We start from the raw sequence: 13,352 nt of genomic DNA on the forward strand, positions 1-13,352 counted from the left end.
CAGCCTGGGTGAGGGGCTGATGGCTGTTTGCAGCTGGTCACACCCCCTTCAGGGTGGGGTCCCCACTGGGGTGCCTGGCCAGCCTGGGTGAGGGGCTGATGGCTATTTTCAGGCTGCCCACACCCCCTTTAGGGTGGTGGTCCCCACTGGGGTGCCTGGCCAGTTTGGATGAGGGGCTGAGGTCTGTTTTCAGGCTGGCCAAGCTGGCGACGGAAGCTCCCAGCCTCTCCTTTTTTTCTTTTTTCTTTTTTATTCTGGGATTTATTTACCTTCTATAATTGAAACTTTGTTGCCACTCCAGCTCCGAGGTCAGGGCCTGCTGAAAGCAGGTATCTGGGGTTTGTTTAGCTTCTATAATTGCAACTTTGTTGCTTTCAGAGCTGTTGCTTTCGGAGCTCAGAGCCGGGCCGCGGCAGGCGGAGAACCTTGGCTTCCTCCATCACTGGAGCAAGCAAGCCTCCTGCTCGCTTCAGCTGCATGGCTGCTGGCCACCATCTTGGTTGGGTTAATTTGCATATCCTGCTGATTAGCCAATGGGAAGCGTAGCGGAGGTATGGTCAATTACCATGTTTGTCTATTATTAGATTAGATTATATGAGAGTGATGTGGTAAATATTTAAATGCCAGTACATGTGAATTGACACTATCTATAACGAAAAGTGTATTTTGGCATGTCAGAGATGCCATAACTTTTCAGAGTCCCCTATTCCCATTTTAGCATCATATAGGAAGTATGGATGTGCTCACAATGCTCACAGAAGACCAAAATCACATAAATCCAAGACAGGAGTCATTCAGAATACTGTTAAAATGAAAAGAAACATAGCTCCTGGCTTCTCATTAGATAACCCTAAAAAGTGGCACTGAAGTATACTAATCTCTAGGAACTTTACTTACCAAGATGGTTGACAACATATCGGCCCAGGAATCCTGTTGCTCCAAACACAGTGGCCACCACCCCACTGACTGAGGAACGCCCACTTCTCCCATGAGGTATGAGTGCATGGTGAAGCTGGCGCTGGGGTGGGCGATGAAGCACGGCTGTGGCTAATGCAGTAATAGAAGAACCTTAAACAAAAGCCCAGAATATACAAAAATGGGAAGTATTAATATAACATTGACTATGAATGAATACAAATAGCTCATTTTCCTAGGAACCTATTACATTATTTGCTATCAGTATTTTCATTTACTTGGGTTAAAGCTTATATTAACTTTTGTTTTGATTCACGTTCTGGAAGCACGGAGAACAGCACAAGATTTCATCATGCTACTGAAAATGATGGGCAATTTACAACTTATGAATTGTTTATTTTTGGAATATTCCATTTAATATTTTCAGACTGTAGGTAATTAACAATGTGGAAAGCAAAACTGTAGATAAGGGTGGGGGGTGTCTACTGGTGTTAGCTCTATGAAGCAATGCTGAAAAGTGAAGTAGCATGAAGACAGAGTACTATGAGATCTATAAAATGTTGGCTATAAATGGCCTTAACAAGAGAAATTTTATTGGAATAGTAGGAATTAAAGCCTGAATGGAGCAAGCAAAAGAGAAAATGTGAAGAAAGGAAATTGTAAAAGGAGTACTGATAATCTTTTGAGGAGATCTGATATAAAGGGGCAAAGAAAAATAGGACTAGAGTAACATGAAGACAAGGAAGGTAGCTTTTTTTAAATATGAGATGTTATAGCATACTAGAGGCCCAGTGTATAAAATTCGTACATGGGGGGGGGGGTCCCCCTCAGTCCAGCCTGCACCCTCTCCAATCCAGGACTCCTCGGGGGATGTCCAACTGCCAGTTTAGGCCCGAGGCAGTCGGACATCCCTCTTACAATCCGGGACAACTGGCTCCTAACTGCTCACCTACCTGCCTGACTGGTCGCCCCTAACTGGCCCCCCTGCCAGCCTGATCACCCCTAACTGCCTCTGCCTGCCAACCTGATCGCCCCTAACTGCCCTCCCCTGCTGGCTTGGTTGCCCCTAACTGCCCCCCTGCCAGCCTAGTCACCGGCAACTGCCCCCCTGCCGGCCTGGTTGCCCCCAACTGGCCCCCCTGCCAGCCTGGTCACCCCTCACAGCCTCCCCTGCTGGCCTGGTCACCACTAACTGCCCCCCCTACTGACCTGGTCGCCCCCAACTGCCCCCCATGCTGACCTGGTCACCCCTCACTGCCCCCCTCTACTGGCCTGGTCACCCCTCACTCTCCCCCACCAGCCTGGTCACTGCCAATTGCCCCCCTGCTGGCCTGGTCGCCCCCAACTGCCCCCCCCACCAGCTTGGTCGCCCCTCACGGTCCCCCCTGCCAACCTAGTTGCCCCACACAGCCTGCTGTTCAGTTGTTTGGTTGTCCCTCACTGCCTCCCCTGCCAGCCTGGTCACCCCACGCAGCCTGCTGCTCAGTCTTTTGGTCGTCTCTCACTAACCCTCCTGCCGGCCTTGTTGCCCCACTCAGCCTGTTTGGTCGTCCATTGTTGGTTTCAGTTGTGACAGCCCCTGGCTCTTTATATATATGGATGCTAAAGGAAATGACCCAGTTGATGAGAAAAATTAATGATGCAAAAGAGGGAATGAATAGATAAGAGAGGATGGCTATAGATCAGAGCTGAAGGAGCTCATTTGGAGAGAAGGCAGAGAATTATCACAGGTCAGCTATTAGATTTTTGCGGTGGGAAAAAGAGATTTTTCTCATCTGATTCCTTGATTTCTCTGTAAAGCAGAGAATTAGACAGAAGCACATGTTAAAAGCTTTAAAAGATTGGTCATGTTAAGTAATTGTTATAGAGAAAGGGAAAGCAAATTTCCTATGGAAATGTTAGTGTTGAATATCTACTTTGTATTCTATTGAAAATCTACTTTGAGATTTGTATTCATGAATTTAAAATAACGTCAGTCAGTTAGTTTGGTATTTTCCTAGCTCAATTCTCTACTGCTCAGGGGCAGGCAGGAAATACATGGAAAGTTTGGTTTAATCAGTGTTGACTTTTTTGCTGACAAAGGGAGATGGGCTGGAGAGTTGAGAATGTATGAAAAGGAATTATTAAAATGATGAGTAAGGAAGGAAGTGAGGGCATAGGATAAAGGACAGTCAAGAAGATGGGAACAATTACTGGACTCAAAGAATTAATAACACAAAGGATTGTTATGAGGATCAGAATAAATGTACATAAGGCATTCAGCACATTACCTAACTCACATTTAGCATTGCATGAATAATAGCTGTTTTCATTTATTACTACTTCAAAATACCTCAGAAGGTAATGTTACACTAACCTCACATGGTTATTTGTTTTTTCAACAATTATGGGCCAAGAACTATTCTAGAAAACTGTGTCTAGCATCGTAAAAAAAAGACAAAGTCCCTACCCTCATGGAGCTAACATTTTAGAGGGTTGTATGGATATTAATAATATACTGGTAAGTGCCTTGCTCATGTATGTGCTCAATAAATATGTTATTACCCTCTTTGGTTCCAGCCTCTCCATTTTCTTCCATTTATTATGGACACCATTAGGAGAGTAACATTATTTATTCCTTTCATTCCTCTGTTCAAAAACCTACATTGGTTTTCTACTGTAATATCTAAATAGTCTCCAAACATATTTATTTTTAAGTGCTTATCTATAAATTACACACATGTTCTAAGTACTCCAAGAGTATATACATTATAAAACATGTATTAAATCACTTAGATCAGTGTACATACAACCACTATGGTAAGCAGTCTGGCGATGCCTCAAAAAATTAAAAATAGAGCTACAACACTACCCAGCAATCCCTTTCCTGGGCATATATCTGAAAAACTTGAAATCATGTATTCCCAAAGATATATGCACCCCTATGTTAGTTATAGCATTATTCACAGTGGACAATACATGGAAACAACAAAGTATTGGATAAAGATGTGGTATATACACACAATGGAATACTACTTAGCCATAAGAAAGGATGAAATAGTGTCATTACAAAAACATGGGTGGACCTTGAGAATATTATGATAAGTGAAATAAGTCAGTTAGAAAAAGCTAATAGCCATATGATTTCACACATATGTGGGATATAAAACTGAAATTCGTGAACACAAACAAGTTGCCAGAGGTAATGGAGTGGGGAGAGAAGGGAGTCCTAATATGTGGCGACAGGAGAAGACCTGACTTTGGGTGGTGGGCACACAGTGCAGTATACAGATCTTATAACATAGAAACCCACACCTGAAATCTATATGTCAACCAATGTCACCCCAATAAATTTAATTAAAAAAAAAAAAAAAGAACAGTGTAGCCCTAACCGGTTTGGCTCAGTGGATAGAACATCGGCCTGAGGATGCAAGGGTCCCAGGTTCGATTCCGGTCAAGGGCATGTACCTTGGTTGCGGGCACATCCCCAGTAGAGAGTGTGCAGGAGGCAGCTGATCGATGTTTCTCTCTCATCGATGTTTCTAACTCTCTATCCCTTCCCCTTTCTCTCTGTAAAAAACCAATAAAATATATTTAAAAAAATAACAGTGTATATAGTTTGAATAACGTAAGTATTAGTTTGGTTGTTGTGTGGGTTTTGTTTTATTTTGTATTCTATCATTTCCTCTTGCAAAACCCACTTTGGAGACCACTGATTTAAAACTCTGTTTGGCTTTCAAAGGCCCCTATTATTTGATCCCATGTAATGTATCCAACTTCCTTTCCTACTATCAGACCTACAGGTAGTCATTTCACTGCCTCCTAAGTACTTCATGGTTCCATTCTCACCCCCTAGTCCTTGCCAGTGACAGGAAAATGTCCAACCTTTCTGACTTTCTAGATCATAACAACCCTCACAAAATCAGTGGGACAACTGCCATTCTTCCCTGGTCTTCCAATCTTCCCTCACTGCTTCAAATGATACCCATCTTTCCCTTTTCTGATTTCCTATGGTACTCAATAGTCCCTCCACACTTCACTATGTATCTTTGTTTCACACAATTGTTCTATAGTGTCTTGATTATATTACACATTAAACTTGCCTCTCCAGAGTTAGTTAAAAGGTTATTTTACCAGAGACAATAAAGCGGCATGACAAGCTATGATGTCAGTTACAAAAAAAAAAGTTGAAGAAAAAGCAATTATAAAAATATCTAAAGGGGGACATCAGTAATACTTTCAATATAGATAATTTTTTTAAAAAAATCTAGAGCTGTGATTAGCAGATAGCAGGTACCATAAAAAAAAAAATACAACTTCTGGAGGTCGATGGCGTGTTGGTGAAGGGCTGGAGGATGAAAAGCATAACTGGATTAAATTTCTTTGCCTTTCTAGCCTCTCTTACTGGGTGGGAGAGTAAATGCATGTTTTCAGTCTCAGACGCTAATAGGCGATCTAGTAAGGACGGAGGGGTGAATGAACAACGCTTAGAAAATCCCAAGCTATTCTTTACTCTCCCCTTCCCTTCCCTTCCCTACAAGCATCCCTAGTCCCCCAGGCCCAGCACCTCGGTCTAACACTCTTCTCTACGGGTCTAACACTCTTCTCTACGGAGAGGCTTTTGATTCAGAAAGTGCTTTCATGAGTACCACTTAGTTTTTCGAAACTCCCTGACGTTGTGGTATCATCATTTCCATTGTGTCACGAAAGAGCTTAAGTTGAGCCCGATTAAAGGTTTGCACAAGGTCTTAAAGCCAATCATTTAGGAACCTTCTCTCCACTATCCTCCCCGCCCCCATCCTTTCCAGACTCCTCTCCACGACCCCGCACCCCGACCTAAGTATTTCTCAGAACCCCCAAGCCTGGCAACCCTATGAGAACCCCGATTCTCTCCATCGGTTAAACGCGCCTCGCTTTCTCCTCTCCCCTTCCCGTTGCTCACGTTCTCCCGGCGCAGACCCCTTCCCAAATGCGCCTGTCAATTTGTGAGTCGGAGACGGGAAAGGAAAGGAGAAACTGAACGGGCCTAGAAAACCCAAGTGTCCAGGGCGTCGGCATGACCGCTGCGGCGCGGCGCCACCCCCCCAAATGGTCACCCTGTCCCGGAATCCCAACCCCGGCCCGTTTTCCCAGTGACACTTACGTGACATTGGCAGGACCCGGACAACCCGGGGGTGAGCGGCGGCCGCCATCTTCTCCCACAATCCCCTGCCGCCGGCGCTCCGCAGACTACGGCTCCTCGGCAGGGTCAAAAGTAATCGTCCCAACAGCCTGCGCAGGCGCACACCAGGAAAGGGGGCGGGTCAGATACTGGGCGGACGGCGGCGGGGAAGAGGGCGAAACAGCCGGGAGGGGACGCGACGGAAACGCGGAGTTGACAGAGAAGAACCCTGAGGTCGGAATCTCAGGTCTCAGATTACAGAACGAACAGTCACAATCATCTCGTGGTCGAGAAACCAGAAGTTCAGTGTCAACCAGTAATTGACTGGCACAAGGACCTACAACATGACAGAACCCGAGCTCAGCTTTTCTGACTCTCAATTCATTGTTTCAGAGAGGGAAGCCTTGGTGAGACTGGGGGAAGGTGGAGGCGTGGTCCCCGAACTCCTCATCCTTAAGGAGACCAGCAAGGTCCGAGAAGTTGTACGAGAACGGAGCGGGGCAGGGATGCAGAGAGGAAGTGGGGGAGAGAAGGAGGAATGAGGATGTGCACGTGGAATCCACCAAAGCGCATTCTGTGTTCTCTGCTGGAAGCTCTGCTTCTTGCTGTTCCCTTTTCCTGGCATGCTCCCTCAGCGGTCTGCACCAGCTCCAGTCTGCTCGCAGGGGACCTCAGAGAAGACGTATCTGACATCTTATCCCAGGTGGCTATCATTCCTGCTGTCTTCTATTCTCATTTATCAAAGCATTTATAACCACCTGACATATGAGTCCAGAGATTCTTGACCTGGAGTGTGATTCATGAGTGCATTTCATTCAGGACGCCTATGAACCTCCTGAGATGTTATTTAAAATTTAGTGGACTAGGAAGAAACCTCTGGAGCAGTGGTTTGTAATTGATTTTTAACTGTGGACTTCCCTAAGAATCTGCATTGTTTTAGAGCAGCGGTTCTCAACCTGTGGGTCGCGACCCCTTTGGGGGTCGAATGACCCTTTCACAGGGGTCGCCTAAGACCATCGGAAAACACATATATAATTACATATTGTTTTTGTGATTAATCACTATGTTTTAATTATGTTCAATTTGTAACAATGAAAATACATCCTGCATATCAGATATTTACATGACGATTCATACAGTAGCAAAATTACAGTTATGAAGTAGCAACGAAAATAATTTTATGGTTGGGTCACAACATGAGGAACTGTATTAAAGGGTCACGGCATTAGGAAGGTTGAGAACCACTGTACTACAGCCTGAGGAGATTCCAGAAAGATTAGACAAAACACTTGCAATTTTAAATAGTTTCTTCTGCTCAACTTTCAAGATCCCTCAGTAGAAGACAGCAACCAGCAACCTGTCCTCAGACATTTGCTTTGGATTTTATCTGTCATAAAACAAACAAGTTTAGCTTATGGTCAGAAAAAAGAGAGAGAGAAAGGGAGAGCTTAGCAAATAGAAAACTGTCCAACATGGTAGTTATTACAAGGGGAGGGACTAAAACAAAAAAAGGTTTAGGGATCTTTCTACACCTGGTAATTCATGCTGTTTTGTTTTGTTTTTAGGAAGAGAAGTGTGCATGCTGAGATGGGCAAAAGACATGTAGTGAGTAGATTGGTTGTTCCCACCCCACCCCCACTGTTAAGCTTCAGCTACCAAACTGAAATAAAACAGGAAACTTTTAGAGAAATTTTATCAGAGAAATTTACTCATGCTGTGCTGTCTTACATTTCTTGGCCTCATCCTATGTTCAGCCAGCACTTAAAGTTTGGTAATATTTGATTCTGGAGTCAATATGAATATCAACACCTGTGTAGCATTGCCAGTTATGTTATTTTACACCTCCAAGTCAAACACTGCCCCATGTTTTTTTAAATCCTCTCCCGAGGATATGTTTTGGTCATTGATTTTTAGAGAGAGAAAGGAAGGGAGAGAGAGAAAGAGGAACATCGATGTGAGAAACAGCCTCCCGTACACACCCCACCCCAGGATCCAACCTGTGCAACCTAGGTATGTGTCCTGACCAGGCAACTGCAACCTTTTGTTGGAGGGAACCCCCTTTTGTTGGAGGGAACCCCCTGTGACGACACTCCAACCAACTGAGCCACCCAGCCAGGACTGTCTCATGTTCTAAATACTAGTTTCAAGGTGTCATAATATAGTTGAAAGAGCACTGACTTAAAATTTAGAATATTGTGTTATTGGTGGAAGTGGAGTTTTTGGGGTGTCTCAAGGAAAGGAATTTCCTATGGCTCTCACGAGAAGCTGGAATTTTGTGGAAAGCTTTATTGATTATGTAAAATTAAGGGGGTTCCCTCCAAGGTCCCATCTCTATCCGTCTCACCATGGAAGAAGTCCAGTCTTGTCTTCAGTAAGGCCAGAATTGAGGCCACCGCCCAGAATTTCTGTTCCATATTACAGTACAGCCCCGTCAAGCATCCTGAGTGTGGAGTCTGCATGGCCCAGGGCCATGGCTGCTTAAGGCCACATGGCTGTGGAAAGAGAATGGGTGAGCTCACAGGAGAGAGAACAGGTGAGTGCACGGGGGTGTGTGGGTCATAGAGCAAAAGAGAACAAGAATACAAGCCAACAACAGCAAGCAAGAGAGAAAGAATTCTTTGGGGATTTTACTTTCCCAAGATTTCATGTGCTTCTAGTGGGGTCTACCCCCTAGCCAATCCATAGTTCCCCAGTTATACTGACAGGAATTCACCATCCCTATGTCTGTCACCTGGACTTCACTACACATGTGACCATCTCCCCCTTTGTTCATTCCCTTCCCCAGTGATCTGCAGGGAATGGACCGGTGGTTCCCGAGGGAGCGTGAAGCTGTAGCTTCTTGGCAAAGCTGCCCAGATGACCGTATTTATAATGTTGGGCCTCCCTTTTGCTCTCGTCCTATTATTAGTATTAATAACTAGTTAATTATAATGAAAACAATTAGATCCAAGTTTTAGTTCCATCAGTTTTTAGTTGTGCCCTGAGCAAGCTTCTATACCTGTCCAACAGGGAAAATAATACCTACACTATTACCTCAAAAGGTTATGTGAGGATCAGATGACAATGGATGTGTAAGCGCTTGCTCACCTGCAAAGTGCTATATGCATGTACATGTAGTTTTATTCAAGTACCTCTGAAGTATCAAAATCATAGAATGTTAGAGATGGAAGGGATTGTAGGAGATCAACCTGCACAACTTCTTTATTTTAAAGATGAGGAAACTGAGACCTAATATAAAAGGTCATCAATAAATAACCTGCTACAGGAAGCCTGTAATAAACCAGTCAGTCACTTTTGAATCCATTAATGATTTTAATTCATATCTTGTAGCCTTGATCAGAGATTATTTTTGCTTCATGGAAACTATGCACTAGTCCTATATTTAATCATTAATTAAGAGTACCTAAGGTTATATTTCCAAAGAGAATGTACTGCTAATAAAGCCTAGAAATTGCTAACCAAATGCCTCAAGGTCTGACTTATCCCACTACAGTTGGAGGTGGAGGCATTGCAGAGGATGCATTAGTGCTACCGTATCTCTGACCATCAAAGACGAATTATTACCCAGAGATGGTCACTTTAGGAAAAATATCTCAAAATTTATTTATTTTTTGTGAAAGGTAAGATGTTTATAATGAAAAAGAATCCAAGCTGCATCCCACAAAATGAAGTGATTCCATGTGCTTTGCATACAAAATTTAGTACCTCCCCCCAATCCTTTTAATTCTTATTGTCTGCATCTATATGGATTTGTTAATATATGATACTTACTCTGTTGTTTTAAGTAGAATCCATTGGTAAAATTTTCCCCTCCCATATTTCCTACCTAAATTACATATTTATAAGAGTTTTTCTTTCCTAAATTATATATTTAAAAAAAAATTATCAAGAGAAAGTTAACCCAAACTAAACATCAGAGCTTTGGAGTGTATCTTCACCTCTCCCCCTGTCCTTTGATGACACAATTTCTGGTGGCCTCACCACTGTTGCCATAGAGATAGTGATATCACCAGTTGTGATTCTTATGTCACTCACCAGTCCTAACAAGGAGGAGGTACATGGAAGACTGGGGGAGGAAACAAGATCTCGAGCTGAGCAAGAACATCCCAGCATCTTCGTTGATTTTATAAGTATATTCTGGGGTCTTCTGTGGTCACTATTCCAGTACTACAGAGGTAGGCAATCCCACTGGACTGATGAAACAGCCTATTTTCTGATCCTCTGTAGTTAAAAGGGAGAATTTAGTGATATGTGATGGGTCACTTTGCCCAGTCAACTTTAATTTTACATGAATCTTCTGGAAATACGTGAGCCTCTAACTTGGCAGCATTGCAGCTAAACCTACTATCTTGGCTGCTGAAGTTTTCATTTTGTTACAGATTGGCCAGACCTCTTTTCCCATCCTTTTGGGGACAAGACTTGTTCTTACTCTCTGCTTCTCAATTTGACTGGAAGCTTGACTCCCTGCTGACTTTTCCTCCTCTTGGTGTCGCTGTCCAAAAGTAGTTCTTTTCTCCAGTGTTCTAATAGCAAAACCAGACGTGTATAGCTCTGCGTCCCAGTTCTCATCCACTTTCATCCTCTCGCTATTATTTCTGAAGTCTTGGCTACACAACAGAGAACTGGAAAAAGGCAGGATATGTAGATAGCTAACCATGTTGAGAACATGTCTCTACTAGTAGGGCAGTACAGGAAGAAGTATTACTAAGGGGAAGTGAAAGTAGAAGAGATCCACAGGCAAGCTTAACAGTGAATAGTACCATTGAGAGAAAGATACACACACACACACACATACACACACACACACAGATATTTCCAATCCTTATTTTTAAAAAATCAGTTGAAACTGATTCACCAACAACCAAATTTATTGGGTGTCTAACAACATGCCAAACACTTAGGGAATGAAAGAGAAAAAGATAATGGGTATAATAGAATACATTCTTTCTAAAATTAGTAATAAAACCTGATAAAATAAACTCCAAAACTTGATCAGATATGTTTCCACCCTGCAAAAGCTTCAGTTATGCCACCTGTAATTTGAGCTTTTCTATGAATTTAGGAACCTTGAGTAAACAGGCACTTCTTGCTTATGATGAATACAGGAGAAAATGTCTTGAGATGGAGTTAAGGTCTGGGGCACAACAACTATAACCATACCCCTGTGTTGCTTATGCCCTCCCTGACTGGCATTCAGTGATTTACACTCCTCAATTATTGAAGTAATAATCACAGTGGTGTTTTTAAGGAACATTTAGGTCAGTCCTATGATTGGCTGGAGGATCCCTCTATTAGCCATAGAAAAATGTCACAGCTTCCAGGATGTTAACCTGCATAGCTGTAATATTTAAAGGAATATACCACTGGTTTTAATATTCCCTTTCTGAGTCTCTATTTTCTAAATGAGGGGGTTAGAATAAAAGGCTTCTAAGGTTAATTTATCTTTACACTGTATATAGTTAGCTTATTTTCCCCCATCAAATTTAATAAATAACACAAAGCATCCTTTTTTATTTTCCACCCTAACTCAAGGACATTACTCACCAACTTTGAAGTTAAGAAATGTATTAATCCATTCATGGCTTCATTAAACTCTTCAGATTCCCCCCCCCCCTTTTTTCATTTCCTTCTAGGAAAAGTATACAGATTTAGAAGTCTGAATATCATCATAAAAAAGTGTTTAAGTACCTCTTTATGTATACTATTATCCAGGACAATTTGGGAAGCTTAAAGTTTAAAACAAGCTTCATGGATACAGATAAACATGAAGACATAGAAAAATAGAATAAAAACATTAGGATATATGTAAGTGGAAGTGTTTGCTGGATATATAGGTTTAGTAAGTGTACTTTCTGCTTGTGAAAGGAGTACAAGAGCACTTCTGAGATGTTGATTTATTAATATTGGAGTAGGAAGGTGTGTTAATAAATCATTGGTTAAGTATATACATCTTAGATAAAGCTCTAGGGGAAAATTATCTGCATAAGGAGTCAAGCTTCAAGAAAGCCTGAATGTATGGCTTACCACCATAGCAAACTTGAGCAAACCATTTTTGTTTTGTTCTCAGATTCTCCAATTTAAAGAAAAATTTAGCTATCTGGAATTAGAAATAGGCAGTATTTGTATATGCATTCTCTCAGCACAAACTTTAAGATACTAGCTACTATGAGGGATACCGAGATGGATAAAAAAATGCATCTGGCCCAGCTGGTGTGGCTCAGTGGTTGAGCATGAACCTATAAACCACAAGGTCACAGTTGAATTCCCAGTCAGGGCATATGCCTGGGTTGCAGGCTCAATCCCCAGTGGGGCATGCAGGAGGCAGCCCATCAGTGATTCTCATCATTGATGTTTCTCTCTCTCTCTCTCTCTCTCTCTCTCTCAAATCAATATAAATATAAAAAAGAAATAGTATTTAAAAAAGAAAATGTATCTGCTTTCATGAAGCCATCTAATAAAGGAGATAGAATATACTCGAGCCATTAAAATGCTAAAGAGAATAAAGAGGGTTGAAACAAAATGTAACAATCACATTCAATTAGGTATTTAGAAAATATTTCATGGATGGGTAAGATTTGACCTGGGTTATGAAGCAAGATGGGATTTAGAGGGACTTTTTAGGAGGCTGGGTGGATATTCCAAGATGAGAGCACAATGCCCTAATGTCTTCTATTTAAATGTCTTAGTAGAGGTACTATATGGAAGATAATTGATCTGGAAGCTGGTTTTGACATTAACTATTAATTCCCTTTTATAGTATGAGGGTGTATATTTCTCTCAAATCCTCAAAGGAATACTTGCAAAGTGTTTTGAGATCTATGAATTCAGGGCACTTATTCTCCACTCTAGCTACTTATCTTATGACTGCCTTTAGAACAGCGGTTCTCAACCTGTGGGTCGAGACCCCTTTGGGGGTCGAACGACCCTTTCACAGGGGTCGCCTAAGACCATCGGAAAACACATATATAATTACATATTGTTTTTGTGATTAATCACTATGCTTTAATTATGTTCAATTTGTAGCAATAAAAATACATCCTGCATATCAGATATTTACATTACGGTTCATAACAGTAGCAAAATTACAGTTATGAAGTAGCAACGAAAACAATTTTATGGTTGGGGGTCACCACAACATGAGGAACTGTATTAAAGGGTCGTGGCATTAGGAAGGTTAAGAACCACTGCTTTAGAGCAAGTTTGAAATTAGGCTAAAAACTTTTTGTTTTCTGTTAAATAAGCCTGTATATATGATTTGAACATAGAAAATAGTCATTTCAGAAATTATTGGCAAAGA

General features: G+C 42.0%; 2 protein-coding genes across 3 annotated transcripts in view; one reads left to right on the forward strand and one right to left on the reverse strand.

Moving 5' to 3' along the window:
* The window catches only part of NDUFA9 (NADH:ubiquinone oxidoreductase subunit A9), a 40,924-nt gene extending 34,790 nt beyond the window's left edge, over positions 1-6,134 (reverse strand). Inside the window, exons 1-2 of one of the 2 annotated variants that reach the window (XM_006096060.3) lie at positions 6,038-6,134; positions 898-1,068 (exon numbers count right to left, since the gene is read on the reverse strand). In XM_006096060.3, the coding sequence (XP_006096122.1) occupies positions 898-1,068; positions 6,038-6,086 (220 nt within the window). In that variant the 5' untranslated portion in view covers positions 6,087-6,134. The remainder of the gene's footprint in view (positions 1-897; positions 1,069-6,037) is intronic. The other variant, XM_023759935.1, reaches the window with a different exon arrangement.
* A 106-nt stretch (positions 6,135-6,240) lies between these two features.
* The window catches only part of AKAP3 (A-kinase anchoring protein 3), a 28,831-nt gene continuing 21,719 nt past the window's right edge, over positions 6,241-13,352 (forward strand). Inside the window, exons 1-3 of the mRNA XM_023759949.1 lie at positions 6,241-6,462; positions 7,621-7,660; positions 8,408-8,588. The gene's annotated coding sequence lies outside the window, so the exon portion shown is untranslated. The remainder of the gene's footprint in view (positions 6,463-7,620; positions 7,661-8,407; positions 8,589-13,352) is intronic.

The sequence above is a fragment of the Myotis lucifugus genome, unplaced genomic scaffold (genome assembly GCF_000147115.1).
Source record: "Myotis lucifugus unplaced genomic scaffold, Myoluc2.0 scaffold_167, whole genome shotgun sequence".
Classification (NCBI taxonomy): Eukaryota; Metazoa; Chordata; class Mammalia; order Chiroptera; family Vespertilionidae; genus Myotis; species Myotis lucifugus.